We start from the raw sequence: 16,334 nt of genomic DNA on the forward strand, positions 1-16,334 counted from the left end.
GGAAAACCGTGTAAATTTAAAAACAATAATCATTAAAAAATACCGATATTTTCTCTGGGGTTAAATTTATTGATCTTCCATCAGAATGAAATAACTCATTGAATTTTATTTTTTGCTGAATATCATACGTAAAAATTTTAATATCCACGGGACTCTCTATGACTGATATAAAGTAGAAAATAAAGAACAATGTTAAAAAAAATTATGACATTTCAACCCTTTCAATCTTTCAGTGTCCACTCCATAGGACACTATTTTTTTAAAAATTATAACTGAGATACCAGACATTAAAAATAAATCATACCACATAGTGTTTTGATTTTGCATGATTTTGTACATTGAATTTGTCTAGGCATACTTGGAAAGAAAATTTCACAATGATTTGATGAACTATACTTTAAAGTTCTCCCGTTAAGCTCTGAAAAATATTTATGAGATGATGGCATTTAAAGTACAAAACTGCATGTCCAATTTTTATATCCTCGGAGATAACCTTTAAAAAAGACCAGAGGTATATGTTTTTTTCCAGTTTAAATAGTTTTGTCCTTGTTTATTCCCCTATAAGTTTCAACTATTACTTTCTTTGTGTATTTGTTAGATAACGCATCACGATGTCTACCTGAAAAGAAGAGATATTTTAATATTTATTAACCTGGATCCAATCCTACTACTATTAATACTTTTTTTATCTGTGCTGAAAAATATGCATAAAACACTTACCACAATTTGCAGAATTTCTTCTGTAATCTCATTTTTGAATGAAGTTTCCAAATGAAAGAATTAAGGTCTTGCTGGTTTTCTGGGTTCTACATTCTAAACAGTTTTTCAACGATGTTAGATTAAATAAGGCCTTGAATATCTGATATAAATAATCCATTATAGCTTTAAAACTCAATTTCCATTCAAAAAATATTTAAGTTTTACAGGAGTGTTTATCCCATAGGACAAAAGTGATAATAAGAATCTGGCAATACCAATCTATCTGTCTGTTAAGATCTATACCTCCAAAATACCTTCAAATGTCCTTTCTCATTACGAACAAGTCATTTTAAAGGTATTGCTATAGAAAAAAGTAAGGATTTTTCAAAGTTATTTTCCAATTACTTTTATAGAAAGTACATGCCTTGTGTTGATAGCAGGAACACTTTTTCTCTTTCTTATTATTTTAAATTCCCTGGTTGTTATTTCGTTATTTCAACTGTCACAAGATATTCGAAAAATCAAGAGTAACCATACGTTGCATTTTAAATTGATTTATAATTCTTAAAGAATTTTCTACAATATAAAATACATGTTTACAGAAGATCATATTTTATTTCTGGTGACTAGGATGTTTTCATTTCCATCTACCCTTATATTTTCGAAACAATGCTTTTCTGATTACATCAGATTTAACTTCTTGTCCCCATCCTTTTCCAATGTAATGATTTCCTTGAAATCTTCTCTTCTTTGGCCTTTTTAATCGCTTACCTTTCTGTCATTGGTTCCTTTGTTTAAACAAAAATGTAATAAACCAAATTTATTTATTTTAATAAATACTCAAATCTTTTAGGTGCAATTTTGCATCTAAGAACACCAGATATAATTGTCTATAATGTTTAACAATGGCTTTATATGATTTATCGCCAATTATTGGTTATGGTTCCATAGATGAAAAAAAAATGTATCCGATTTCACTAAATGCATATTGGTTAGAGCTATCCACAAGATATTAGTGAGATTTAAGTTAGGGCTTTTGTATTTGCAATATATATTGGTTTGGAACTGATATTTCAAAGGTGACTTATATGGATAGCTGTATCATCTTGTTAGTTTATCCTATCCTTAACTCTTTTGTGAGTTACATTGGTCAATGTTGGTCATTGACAACAACTTTTCTAGCTAAATTACTCAACCAACTTATGCATTCCATCAATTAGACATGAAAATATCTTCTTTCTCAATTCAATAATTCAACTGCATATTTTCCAAAATTAATTCTAAATGTCATTAACTATGCTTTTAATTGAATATAAGATTAGAATTCATAAAGCTAATATTCGGATGCCTTTCTACATTTTTGTACTCTTTTCTTCAATGACTAAAGGAATGAAAAGTTTCAGTTATGAAATTGATTCTTAAACTTCTGTTTTCTAGTCTCCTAAGTAATGAGTTGGATCAAAAGTAAAACTGTTCTGGGACAACATTTTTCTTGCAAAAAGTCAAATTTCGCTCTTTGCGCTATTACCCCCCCCCCCTCTCTCTCACATACACACACTTAAACTTACACTCATAGAAAATGCATTAATTTGTTGAAATTTATTCATATTGATATTTTTTTAACATGATATCGTTGTTTAATATTTCAGATTCATTTTTTCTAATAATTAAATGTTTTCTACGCAGTATATTTACATCGCTAGGAATCAAAATAAAAGGCGAAGAATATTTATCTCAAAAATATAAAAGTTTATATACATATAAGGTGATTTGAATTTTTTTTCACCTTTAATCAAACAGAACCGTTAGCTCTGCCTTTTACCTTATTTTTTTTGTTGTTTACCTGAACATTAACTTTAGCGTGAATTTCTTAGTGAATTATTCTGAAAACTTACATTTATTATAAAGCAGTAAATTACTTCCATATTAAAAGAATTTCTACCAAATTTAATCTGAATTTACAGCCTCGATTTCTATTCTTTCTTTAAAAATTCTTTGTAATGTCGATTTTAATTACAAATATTACATTAGGTAATATTTAAATATCCATTGTTGTATGACTTTTTCAAAATTGGCAAAAACATCACTTAAGTGACGCTCATAATTTAAAGAATTTTCATTTCTGATGTACTTTCTTCAAATCTACTAATGACATGTTAATGGAATCACATATGTGTAGAGTTTGGTTTCACACACGCACACACATACGCATTCATAATGGTATAGGGGCAAAAAACTCATCAACCAAAAAAAAATCGAAAAAAAGATTAAATTACTAAACATAAAACAGTTTAATGGCATTTCTGGTCTTTTTTCATTTATGCAACTCTTATCGGTTGAATTTCTGTTGAGAGTAGAAGTGTATGAACCGCTATTAATGACGAGATTGTTGATCCAATAAGGATATTTTTAGTTCCAAGATGCATTTGGGAGTGTAAAAGTGATATAAACTTCCGAAAACATCTTACATTGACCATAAAGGGGTAAAGTGTGGAGATATATTAGGCCAATTCATCCAACAGGTATTCTCATTTTTTCAGAAAACGCTGATAAGATCATCCCTATATAAATTATCTATATGGTCTATAAATATGAAATCAGGGCCAACTGAACTCTTGAAATGGTAAATACTGGAATATAAAATGTCTCTCCTATATTTAATAAATGCCATAAAACCACTACCAGAGAACAAAAGCTCTGTGGAAGCCACTCAATTTGAAACCTTCCCGAAATCATCTTATCACTGCTGCGATAGAGTTAACAACACTTTCTTTGGGAGTGGAATGTAAATGTAACTTTATTTTTCTAAAGTTCTCTCTTAAGTTAGCTTTGGAAACATTAATCCTTGAAATTCGACCAATTGCGACCACATAAAATCACGGCATAGCCGAACATTATTAATCTTGTTACGCTTTACTGTAATGACAAGTACCGATCTTCGCTAGCTGCCTATTTATTGACTGATTCATCTGTTTTTCTTAATCTGTGGACTTATTTTTGAATAAATCTGAATATCAGTTTCAAGTTTCTAGCAATTTGTGCCTGAGGCTATCTTTTTCTAGTCCTCCATTCCTTTTGTATCATTATGTGGGTACGCATTTTAACCCTTAACTGGGGAGGTGAAATTTTAGGACTTAACTGGGGAGGTGCGGTCTACGAGACCGCATTTCATTTACACTCAAATTAAATTTTCTAGGGAATGTATTAGTATGAAAAACTGCCAATACATTTTGCAGATATTTTTTCTTGATATATAGATATGTTTTAGAATTTTTTCAAAATATATTATCATTGAAAAAAGAAAATGCGATGGAACATGCATTTTCTTCTCAAATTACATGTTATAATAAATAATATTCTTGAAAAAAAATATTACTTTTTACTTTTTAAATCATATTTATTTTTACAGTATATGAAGGTATAAAGAAGACAATATAATGTAAAATTCAACAATTATATGAAAAAAAATGACAATGGGTAAAATTGGCCCTTTTTTATCGGTTTGTGTGACTTTCATAGCACGGTTTCTTTAAACATACAGGTTAAGAACTAGTATAAAAATCAACCTATATATCTTGAATATATATCTCTTGGTACATTCATACATTTTATAAATTTTTCAAAATACATTATCACTAGAAAAATTATTTATGTTTGAACATACATATCAGAATCAGTTGAATGCGAACTTTCATCCAAAAACTCTTCTGTACAATTATCCTTATCACTAAAATCACTTTCTGCTTCATTTAAAAGTGTCTGTAGCACTGCTTCATAATAGGATCGGTAAATTGGATGATATTTCGGGGCCCAAGTTTTAGCGCCATCTGCTAAGCCTTGTTTATCACTAGGACACTAAGAGGGAGGTGCTGTCTTAGAAACAGCGGTCAAAGAAATAACTGAATTATTTTAAAAAACATCCGCTGAAATCGGTTGAAAAAGTGCACGTGTATTGAGGGTTACAAAACAGGAAGCTTCAGGGCCAATCTATTCAAATGAGCTAAAAATAGAATAGGAGTGACCGAAAATCCATCGCTAGCGGTCTCACAGACAAAACGTCCCCAATTAAGTGTTAACTGCTTGGCTTTGAATTTCATCGAAGGTTGCAGATATAAAATATGCCATAAATGATATAGATGAATGCGGCAGTAAGTCTTGGAAATTGACTGCACTTTTTTACAAAGCTTTCTTCTATAAATTCACCTTTTATACGAACAAGTACACTTATGTATTCGGCACTAAAGATTCACATCGTTATAAAGAAAAGTTTAATAACTTGCATAATATGTTTCGGAAAACATGAAAAAATGTCAAAAATGTTCTAATTTTAACTCCGGAATAGCTAAAATAACATTAATTCATTAATGTCATTTAAAGGGTTTTTTTTTTGAAAATTAAATACAGAGTTTGTCGTTTAAAACAAAATGATGCCAAATGTTATGATTCTGCCATGTATTGTAGAATATGCAGTAAAAGCTATATTTTTTGCTTCGGCACTTTTTTTGTATACAAGATTGTAGTGAATTTGATTACCTTGTACTGTCATTTGAAATCGTTCAATCTGCGATGTAATTTCTTTATGTACTTCCCAGTACCTATACTAATTCAAACCTTGATATATTTTTTAGGTTTAAATGGAGAAGAATTTGAATTTTCAGAAAATGGAGATGGGCCAGCACGCTATAACATTATTCACTTTAAACAAGTGACCCCAGGAAATTTTAAGTGGATTTGTGTTGGAAAATATGAAAATGGAAAATTACAGATGAATTTTTCGGAGGTACAGTTTCGCTTAGAAGAACCTAAGATGCCAATATCTGTTTGTAGTTTGCCTTGCAATGCAGGAGAAGTCAGAAAATACTTAGAAGGGGAGAGCTGCTGCTGGCATTGCTTACGATGCTCGAAATATCAAGTTTTGCTTTCAGATTCCATGTGCTTTGAATGTCCTTTTGGATCGATCCCTAATGAAAATCGCACTTGGTGCCTGGAAATCCCTCTCAGATATCTTCATATACACAGCGGGTGGGCAATTGGGGCAGTAGTATTCTCAACGGTTGGTATTATGTCTACTTTGATCGCTATATTTGTATTCATCAAACATAATGACACTCCAGTCGTCAAAGCGTCTGGACGAGAGCTCAGCTATGTTCTACTTTTTGGAATCCTCACGTGCTTCGGGATGACTTTCATACTAATACAAAAACCTACGGATTTTATGTGTGGTGTACAGCAAACAGGCATTAGTATGTGTTTCACCATTGTCTATAGTGCTTTGCTCACGAAAACCAACAGAATATCTCGCATTTTTAAAGCTGGTGTTCAAACAGTGAACCGTCCAAGATTCATCAGCCCCTTTTCCCAATTGTTTATCTGCTTTTGCATAACTATAGTGCAAGTGGTGATTTCTGCAGTGTGGTTGAATATCTCACCTCCTAATGCAATTCACTACTTTCGTTCAAGAGAAGAAAACCATCTGGTGTGTGCTGCAGCAGTGGATGCAACTTACATGGTTGCTTTTGCTTACCCAATGCTTTTAATAATAATATGTACTGTGTACGCTCTCCTTACAAGAAAAATTCCAGAAGCCTTCAATGAGTCCAAATATATAGGATTCACAATGTACACAACTTGCATAATATGGTTGGCATTCATTCCTATATATTTTACTACTACATCCCACGTTGAAATAAACGTTTTCATGATGGCTACTACTGTGAGCCTCAGTGCTTCGACTGCACTTTTATGTCTATTCTCACACAAAGTATACATCATTATGGCTCACCCAGAAAAAAATGTGCGCATGCCATTGATGAATATAGCCAAGTACAACAACCCTACAACTCCAAGCCACAGAACGAATCCCGCAATAATGTCAGATGGTAAGTAGAATTATTCATTTTTCCCCTTAGCTAGATATGCAGCGGCTACGATAACTGAATATACATCTTTTGGTACCCTTTTAAAGGTCTGCAAAAATAATGTTAAAGCTAATTTTAAATTTGATATTTTCAGATATAATAAATGAAACATAAAAAGTTATGAATTAGCAATATTAATATAATTATTCTGTTCTATGCTGTAAATCTCTATTCCTCAAAAATGTCATACACCATTTAAAAATGCGATACAGCAGCCCTAATTTTTATAAAAAATTAAAATATTTGTCTTATCATGTTTATTATGGATTTTCAAGTTAAAATAAAATATTCTACCATGAAAAATGATTTTTAGAACTATTCTTTTCAAAAGTCTTTCCGAAAAAAAAAAATAGAAAGCCAGAAATTAGACTTTTAAATGTTTGAAAATGGCCAATCATTTTTGGAAATTCCCCAAATATTTTTTAATAATGGATTTGCTTAAAGTTTTAACTAATTTTTTAAAATGTTTATTAAACTTCTTATAAATTTGAATGAGCAAACAAACAAATGGAACTATAATTAAAGAAACACAGAGTGTATCTGCATACTTTTAGAACGATTTCAATAAAGAATATTAAAAGAAGCAAATTTTTCGGATTAAAAATTTCGGGCAACAGCTTAGAATTAGAAATGAGAAAAATCATCTGCTACTTTTAAATTTATTCTTCTCTTAAAATGCCGCATGTAAACAAGCTATGGATTGAAGGATGCGTTTTTAAGCTTTCCTAAGAGAAATATTCCAATTCCATTGTTCTAAAATGTTTTGAAATGTATGGTATTAAAATTTTTAAGTACAAAATAAACAAGACTATTAATAAGCATACTTATTAATCAGAACAGGAAAAACCATGAATCATTACTTTTACATGGAAAGAAGAATCTAAAGGAGCAACTGAAAAAGACACACATTGTTTCAAATATTTTAAAGGGTTAATCGCTGCTAATGAGACAAGATCCATCGATGTAAAACTCAATTGCTTACAGACCTTTTTTAACATATTCCTACGAAGTCCTCTGATGTTTTACTAATGAAATATTGAGTCTTTGTTCTGCTTTTATAAATGCATTTCCTCCACAATTAATGGATTTTGGAAAGTGATAAAAAAATGGAAATCAATACCCCTTAAAATTTTATGAAAAGCCCATCTATCTTGGAAATAACAATTCAGACTTATTGTCCAGAAAAAGGGCTGCTTGATTGGACATTTTTAAAAAAAAGTCTTTACATTCTGAACTTGAAGGACTTCGAAATCATTTGATGAATGATAAAACACGCTTTATAATTTGAAGATTGCCAAACTGTACGAAAGCTACCAAATAAAAGAAGAAATTACAAATCTCTTAACTGTAGCTTACTGCATTTTAGTCGCAATTCCAAAGAAATAACTTTTCTTAACAGTTAAGTAATTAATCTAACATAAAAATAACTTTTAATAGTTTTTTTTTAATTTGTAATTTTATAAAACTTGATTAAATTTAAGTTGGAAGATAAAAGAAAGAATTATCTCAATTAAGAGGTAGCAAATGCATAATTATATTAAAAAAATCATATTTTTTTAATCAAAATATTTTTACATAGATTATTGATTCTTATTGAAAAACTTAAATAATGACTCAAAATTTTCTTTCCCTTTCTTCCTAATTATTTTTTAAATTCTTACAAAATAAATACCTTGTTTGGAACAAGTATTTTTCATGTAATTTTTATCTAGCTTGGAACATTCTAACGCGCTGATTTTCGAGTAGTTACAAATAAATTGAAATGAATGCTAAGAACGAAACTTTACAAATGATAAATTATTTAAATATTTTTAAAAAAATGAAACGTCTCAACTGTCTCAGACTTTGGGTTTGAGAATTTCATAAACTATAATCTACAGTGTAACTGATTCTCAAATACCCGTGTTGTTGTAATTTTTGCCCATCAGCCTATATTTGAAATAAATTAAAAGTCAGAAAATGCAATATTTATCCTTTTCAAATTTTCCTTATAATATTTGCTCATTAAGTTATTATGCCTATAGATAATAAAAAATCCGTTTCGTATTTGATTTCATATTTCTTAGAAATTTGCTATCTAAATGTCAAAATTGTATTTTCTTCTCTTAATGTATTTAGCTCATAAAAAACTCGGCTGTCATTTGTGACACAGGATTTGCGACACAGCATACACTCAGCATGAAGAGCTTTATTAATAATAAGCTAAAAAAATATTTTTCATGTAATTTCATTGATGAGAACTCAAAACTCTAACTCATATACTTTAAAGATATCTTTGCCGAGCCATTTACGCGAATTAACATCTCATGAGACTAAATAGAATAAATAAAAGAAATTAAATTCTTTGGCAAGAGTCGATTGAAATATTAAGTGGGAACCCTCGTCATTCTCGACGATTGATTACTAAGCAACGCAACTGGTTATTCGAACAGCTCTAACAAGTTAGCATCGAATCGATTGCGAGGCTATTTGATTTATGATCCCTGTGATGTAAAGAAATGTTAACGAGCGCCTGAGCAGATACCGTGCTACTATGGCATCATTCAGAGCAAATCACTTAAGGTTCAGCCGGATTTCCAAATATCAAATTACAGAATGCACATCGATCAGAAGTTGCTGTGGATTTCAGTTGGCAATTAAGAGAAGAATTTAATTTGGAATTTTGCTATATATTTTTTTGCCATAGAAATGTATTATTTTTTTTCTTAACTGTTCATGGCCATAAAAGAATCATTTCAGAAATGAACCAAACAGGAATCTTTAGATTTAATAAATAAGAACGTTATATAATCCAAATTATTTGGAGATACATCAACTTTCCGACAAAGCAAAATTTTATAAATTATCCCTTTTTGTTGATTTATTGAATATATTATAGATTAGGGAAGAGAAAATGCTGTTAATTTTTTTATATTAAAAGCATACATAAATTCAATAAATTTTCTCAGCAATTTTATGAATCATCTTTATGCTAAAAAATAATTTAATTCACCAAATTTCATTGCTAAGTTTTTGATTTTTTGATTTAGAAAATGAATGATGCGTAGTTTAAAATCATGAAACACTTCAAACTCATCCCGTGCCCATTAAAATATGACATAAAGTTTTTATTCAAGATTTTTAAATAGATATTTCAATTCTAGTTCCGTTTAAAATCACCGAACTTACAAATTTTGTTTCAAATCTAGAATTATTTTAGATATCTTTTAAAATTCGAAGAAATAAGAATTAAGTAAGAAGTCATAATATTCATAAATGATTCATTTATAAAAGTTTTTTTAATACTTCGTGTGCAATAAAGGACGAAAATATCGGAATTTTTTTTAAAGTATGATGTTATTTTAAATGAGGAAGATCTCATAAAATTTCATAATGAGAAAATGAAAAAATAATGATTAAAATTGTTACATAATAGTGCATAATATCTATAAAAACTGCTTACATTGAGAGAAGGAATATAAACATCAATCAATTCTTTTCTTAAGCGATTTCTGGTAATTTGAATCTTGAAAAAATTTAAATTGGAAAATTACAATTTCGGTCAATTTTTAATATTTTGAATTTCCCTTGTATCTTTAAAGGAGCATTTTTTAGTTTCTTGTACATTAAAATATCTTTGGGATTGGTATTAAGCAAAAAGTATAAATCAATCGACATTATTAAATAAAACATCATTTGTTAATAAATTTGATTGATAATTAATAATTTGAATTTATATTTTGATTGAACAGCTAATTAATGCAGGACACTTCTTTTTGGTTGCTAAAAGAAATTGAATTAACTAGTACATCGTTTTTTTAAAAAAATATTTCAAGGACTTAACATTAATTTTCTTTCCATCAACATAGTAAAATATGTCAAAGGAATGAAATAGTACTCTCGCGCCCAAAGTCAGAGGTCTATGTCTTTTTATATTTTAAATATTTTTAGTGTCTATTCCTTTTACATGATTTTTGAAAGAATATCACGAATCCTTATGCTCTAGAAAACAACATCTAATTTTTCACACGGATCACCAAGAATTACAAAATTTATTACACCTAATACTTTGAAAATTTAAAAATTTATCAATAAATGAATCATTAAATTTACATCAATAGCACCAGCAAAATTTTGGTAAGCCATTAATTTCTCATGGAAACCACGATATCATTTAAGCATTCATGCAAAGTTTGAAACACAATAAACAGTCTTTAGAAAATTTGAGTAATCAACACTTATCATTAAAAGGTTTAATATTTAGTTTTTCCCCTAGAATATTATCAAAACTGAACGTAGACAACAGGCTAAATATTTCATTTTAAATTAAAAAAAGTAATTATTTTTAAATTTAAAACGGCCTCACGAATATGAAGGGAAGTAACATTTACTTATAGTAAAGCAATTATGTTGTATAGAAACAAGTTACAGTGCCAATAACGGCAAAATAAGGAAGTTACGAAAAATCACTAAAGAAAATTAATGGCCAAAAAAGTTCGATTAAAAATATATGCTCTCTCAAATTAAAAACACAGGAAAAAGTTTTATAAAGTTATCTGTAAAACTGGCGTAGATATTTGATATTAAAATGAACTTTCTATAACAAAAAAAGAGTTCACTCTAAAATTGAAAACAGTTGTACCCGATATCTTCCAAAGAGCGTGTTTTTCAGAATTCGTATTATTATTTTTGCTTACTTTCTTCGTTGCTTACATTTCACTTCGCCGTTGCTTAACTCAGAAAAGCCAAATAATAGCAAATAATATATTTTTCAATTTTAGGACGAAAATTTTTTCAAATCATGGAAAGTTCATAATTTCAATCGCAAATATGTCCGCCATTTTTATATAGGAAACCATGAAAAATGTGTCTTTGTTTTTATTATGACATAGCATACATTATTCTAAATGGACATTTTGGCTGATCTCCTTTATTTCTGTAACTTCAATTTTTCGTCCCTGGGATGCTGTATTTTTTAAAAAAATAGATGCAGTACTGTCATTTCATTGCAGGTACACGTTATCTTCTTGGCCTATTTTATAGATCACTCTGTGTGTACAAAATATTTTGATTTTTCTAAACCCGTAAAAATTCATCTCTTAGACTCAAATTTGTGCATTTAGTTTTTTCACTTTATTTTTTTTATTCGATTTCTGAATTATCTTTGTATTGAAGTAGTTGTAATTTCTGTTTCAATTTCTCAAATTTCAGTTTCTGTTGACACAAGTGATCATGACGGGGCTCTTGTAGTATATGATCGCTCCCAATGCCGAAACTGCGGAACTCAGACTACACAAAATGTTACCACTGCTACAGTGTTGCACGATGCAGAAGGTGAGGAGCAACTGCAGATGGTCCGATGCGTGAGTTGCACTATCTCGGGAGAGAATGGAAACTCTTCATCTGCGGTAGAGTTATAAAGGATGAAGTTTATGGAATTTGACTTTCATATTCTTCCTGATAACAAGAACTGAAAGTTTTAAGAAATACATCACCAAATTTTAAGTTATACCTAGTAAAATTTCATACGTACCAAGGATTTGTCCCAAAGATACATTATTTGTCGAAAACATTTTTAATCGATGAAGATGACTATTGAAAAATGTTCAAGAAAACAACTTAGTTATCATTTTATCCTCAGAATCTCAGTAAAAGAATGGTGAGTTTTCTGGAGTTATAGAAAACACACAAGTATAGTTGTTCCCAAAAACAAGCGCCAAAGCTTATTCATGTACACAATGGTGTATCAAATACAATTTCACGATTCTCTTATATGTAATGATTCGATGCAATGATGCTGTATCTATCTATATATCTACTTATCTCTATATATATCTATCTATATCTCTCTATATATAAATGTATATGTGTCTTTAATGTATGTATTCCATGTATGTTAAGTAATATTTATCTTAAGGAAAGATAAATGATTGAAATAAGGATTAATACATCGTTATGTATATATTTACAGCTGTTTCTATCGAAGAAAGCATTCTAAAATCTCAAATAACTGCAATAAGCTTTTATTGTAGTATTAAATTGCGCTATATTATACTACTCACAAACAATTTTTCATCACGTCATTACTAAAAAAACAAATAAGGACAGAAAATAAAAAAATCATGAGCTTTTATAAAAGCCAAAGGATTTAAAATTTTAAATAAAATATTTTCAAAAAAAAATAATAAAAATATCAGTTAAAAAGTATCAAGTTGTGAAAATTTAAGTTTTAAGATTATTTTTCTTTCGTTTCAATAACACAGTTATTTCATATGAAAGATTTCTGAAAGACTGATATCTCTAATAAATTTGAAGATTTCTTTTTTCTCATTGTTAATATTAACTCAAGATAAGGACATTTTATTCAATTTACCTTGCCTTGATAATCGGCGTACTTCTATGTTTAAGCCAAATAAATTATTTAAAACAACCCATTATATTGTATGATATCAAAAATGTCTTAAAATCAAGTAAAATGAATCATTGTAATGTAAGAACATCTAGAAGAATAAAATAAAATTATATTAATTTCCAAAATGGCATATAAAATGCAATTATGATCACAGGTTTCTTAAAAATAAATTTCGTCTTCACCCATCTATTATGAAATAAAGATTTTTGCATGACGATCAAAAATAATAAACTTTAAAGTATCGTTTAAAACAAAAGTTAGGATGTCAAAATGAAAATGGTTCATTTTTAAGCAATTGAAAAATATTTATCACAAAAGAAATAAAGAAAAAATCAAATATTTTCTCAAATTGATTCACATTACAAATAAATTCACTAGTCAGTTCCAAATGCTTACATTTTAGAAAAATTAAAAAAAAAATGTCCTCTAAGTTATATAACATTTGCTTCTTAGAAGAAAATCCAAAGTTTTTCGACGTAGATAGATACAAAAGTCTTTGGTTCGAAACATATTTCAAAATTATGCTAAAAATATCTGGGGCAACCGAAAAGGCTCCTGATAAAAAGAAGTCAATCTACATGTAGTCAATTTGTAGCAGGTTGACATTTAGTTATCATATTGAATAACGTGCAACAGCAATAATGGGGAAATGGTTAGCTAGTGTCCAGCGACATGACAACACTCATCACTGCACTTTTTTGCACATAAATTATTTTGGCACTTCAACCCATCCAAAATCATAACAGACATTTTATTAATCATTATATATCATATATCAAATATGAATTTTTAATTTTATCATACTGAATTTTTACAAAAAAAAGTATCACATTTCTAACACCTAAGTAGAAAAAGTTTTGCGTATAAAATTAATGGCGAAAACAATAATTAAAATTACTAATTATTATTGAAAAAAATAATTTTCCATCCGAATATCCCTTCATAAATCAGTTTAAATCAATAATATCTTTAAATATTTTTTTAATCAAATATGACAAAGGCTTTGTGTCTTTTGTAATAAAGGTATCAATATTTAATGTAAGTTTTGATTTCGAAATTAAATAATTAATATTTCGCTACAGAATTTGAGTATTAATAACAATATAGTGGGTTGATTACAATTTTATTATTGTGTTCAGTTCAAGAACGCATAATCCAGATTTTACTAAGGAACAACATTTCTACAGAAATGAAAAGATTTTTTTAAAATCCATTCGAATTTCGAAATTAAAGTTGAATAAATTCACATCATTAAAAAAATTCTTGAAGAATTACACAAAAAGAAGACATACCTAAAATCATCATTTTATAAATTAGAAGACTTTAGTACATGAACGGAATTAATTAGAATAACTTTTAAAATATAGCTGAAAAGAAGGTATTATTTAGAATAAAAAGATGGTTTTAATTTTATCAACTAACATAGATATACCATCTACTCATATTAAAAACAGGCCATTGTTTTTATTTCATACATTTTAAATCTCATGACTTTCAATACATTTCAGTATTTTTATATGCCCATAGATTCGATGATTTTCAATACTTGAAGCTTAACATCTTTTTAATTCCATCTGGAAATAGAGTAATTAAAAAAGCATTCATCAAGTTGTAATATTTTCAACGCATGCACTCTTTTACTTTTTCATCCATTTAAAGATAATTAACTTGCAAGAAAAATGGTATTTTCATTAAGTGCTCATCCAATAATTTGTATTTCTCGTAAGGAGAAAACATTTTCATGTCACTTTAATGCAGTAGCTAATTAAATGTGTAAATGTTATATTTCGTTTTTAGCATATGTATTTTATTGATAATTTGCAGATCTGTTTAATATATCGGATGAGCTACAAATCAAAATTGAAGTGATATATGCATTTCGCATTTTTTATGGCATGCACATTAGAAGAAATTAAGTAAAATTTCGAAAATTACGTATCAGATAAAAAATTCGTGCGATTAAATTTGGTTTCACATCCGAATTCGATGCTTTGTTGGCTCTTGATTTAATAAAACTTTTTTTTTTGTTATTATCAATAGATTACAAGATGACATTTAATTTAAACAACAGATGAAAAATTTGTGCAAAATAAGCATTTTAAATTTTTATTTAACGTTTAGAAACTGAATGTGGTGATGAAAATTTTTTGGAGATTCAGCAATCACTCAAACATAGTTAATTTTTCTTTAAGTTCCTCCCAAAAGCAAGCAATGAAAGCTCATTACTGTACATAATCGTGTATCAAGTACAATTTCTCTACTGTTTCATTTGTAATGATGCTATATTTTCTATGTAATCATGATATATCTATCTATGTATATGTATATGTATATGTATCTTAAATGTAAATATTCCATGTATGTTATCTTAAGGAAAGATAACTAATTTACGTAAGGATTAATATTCTTTTCTGTATATATTCTCAGCAGTACTTATATTTTCCAGTTTCTAGAGACGATAACATTCCATTTGCTAAAGTGACTATAATATGATTATGTTGTAATTATATTTTGTACTATATTATGCCATTCATAAATTCTATTAATTAAGGTGCTAATGAAAAAATGGAATTCATCATGAGCCAAATTGATTACAGGTTCTTGAAAATAGATTTTCTCCCTTTATGAGATAAAGCGTTTTACTTGAATTAAAAATTACTTAATTAGCTTCAAATGTTACAATAGCAAACTAAAAACGATTTATTCTCAAACAATTAAAAATATTTATTACAAAATAAGCAAAGAACAAAAATCAAAATCTTTATCAAATTGATTCACATTAAACTTAAATTCCTAACCAGTTCTCAATGAAGAGGAGAAGATTTTTTAAAAATGTTTTCTTATAGAAGAAATTCAAAAAAATGTATTTTCTACATTATCCAGAATTTCCAGTGACTTATAAAAAAATCATAAGTTTTCTGATGTTATTAAATACAAAAATCTTGTGAATTTCGAAATTAAATAATTTATCTTTCACTGTTTAATCTCAGTCATAATATTATTTTAATGGGATAATTACAATTTCGCTAAGATATGATTTTTTTTCAGTTTAATTTACATTTCATTAATAAGCAAAATTCCTACAGAAAAGAAAAGATTTGTCTAAATTCCTTTCAGATTTCGATAATAGAAACGTAATTAAAAAAAAATGCTTAAAAGTTATACAAAAAGAAAACAAACATAAAATCAGCAATTTAAATATTTTAAAAAAAGCATAATTAAGGCGATATAAATGGAATAGTTAATAACAGAGTAGAAATAAAGGAATTTTTAGAAAGAAATATGGTTTTAATTTCATTCGTTAACGTTGGTCCAATTTTATTAGA

At 28.3% G+C, this 16,334-nt stretch overlaps 1 protein-coding gene across 1 annotated transcript in view; it reads left to right on the forward strand.

Moving 5' to 3' along the window:
- LOC129959838 (metabotropic glutamate receptor 4-like) overlaps positions 1-12,016 on the forward strand; it is a 110,135-nt gene extending 98,119 nt beyond the window's left edge. The window contains exons 6-7 of the mRNA XM_056072732.1: positions 5,328-6,578; positions 11,808-12,016. Coding sequence (XP_055928707.1) covers positions 5,328-6,578; positions 11,808-12,016 — 1,460 coding nt within the window. The remainder of the gene's footprint in view (positions 1-5,327; positions 6,579-11,807) is intronic.
- The last annotated feature ends 4,318 nt before the right edge of the window (positions 12,017-16,334 follow it).

This window comes from Argiope bruennichi, chromosome X2, assembly GCF_947563725.1.
Source record: "Argiope bruennichi chromosome X2, qqArgBrue1.1, whole genome shotgun sequence".
In the NCBI taxonomy this organism is placed as follows: Eukaryota; Metazoa; Arthropoda; class Arachnida; order Araneae; family Araneidae; genus Argiope; species Argiope bruennichi.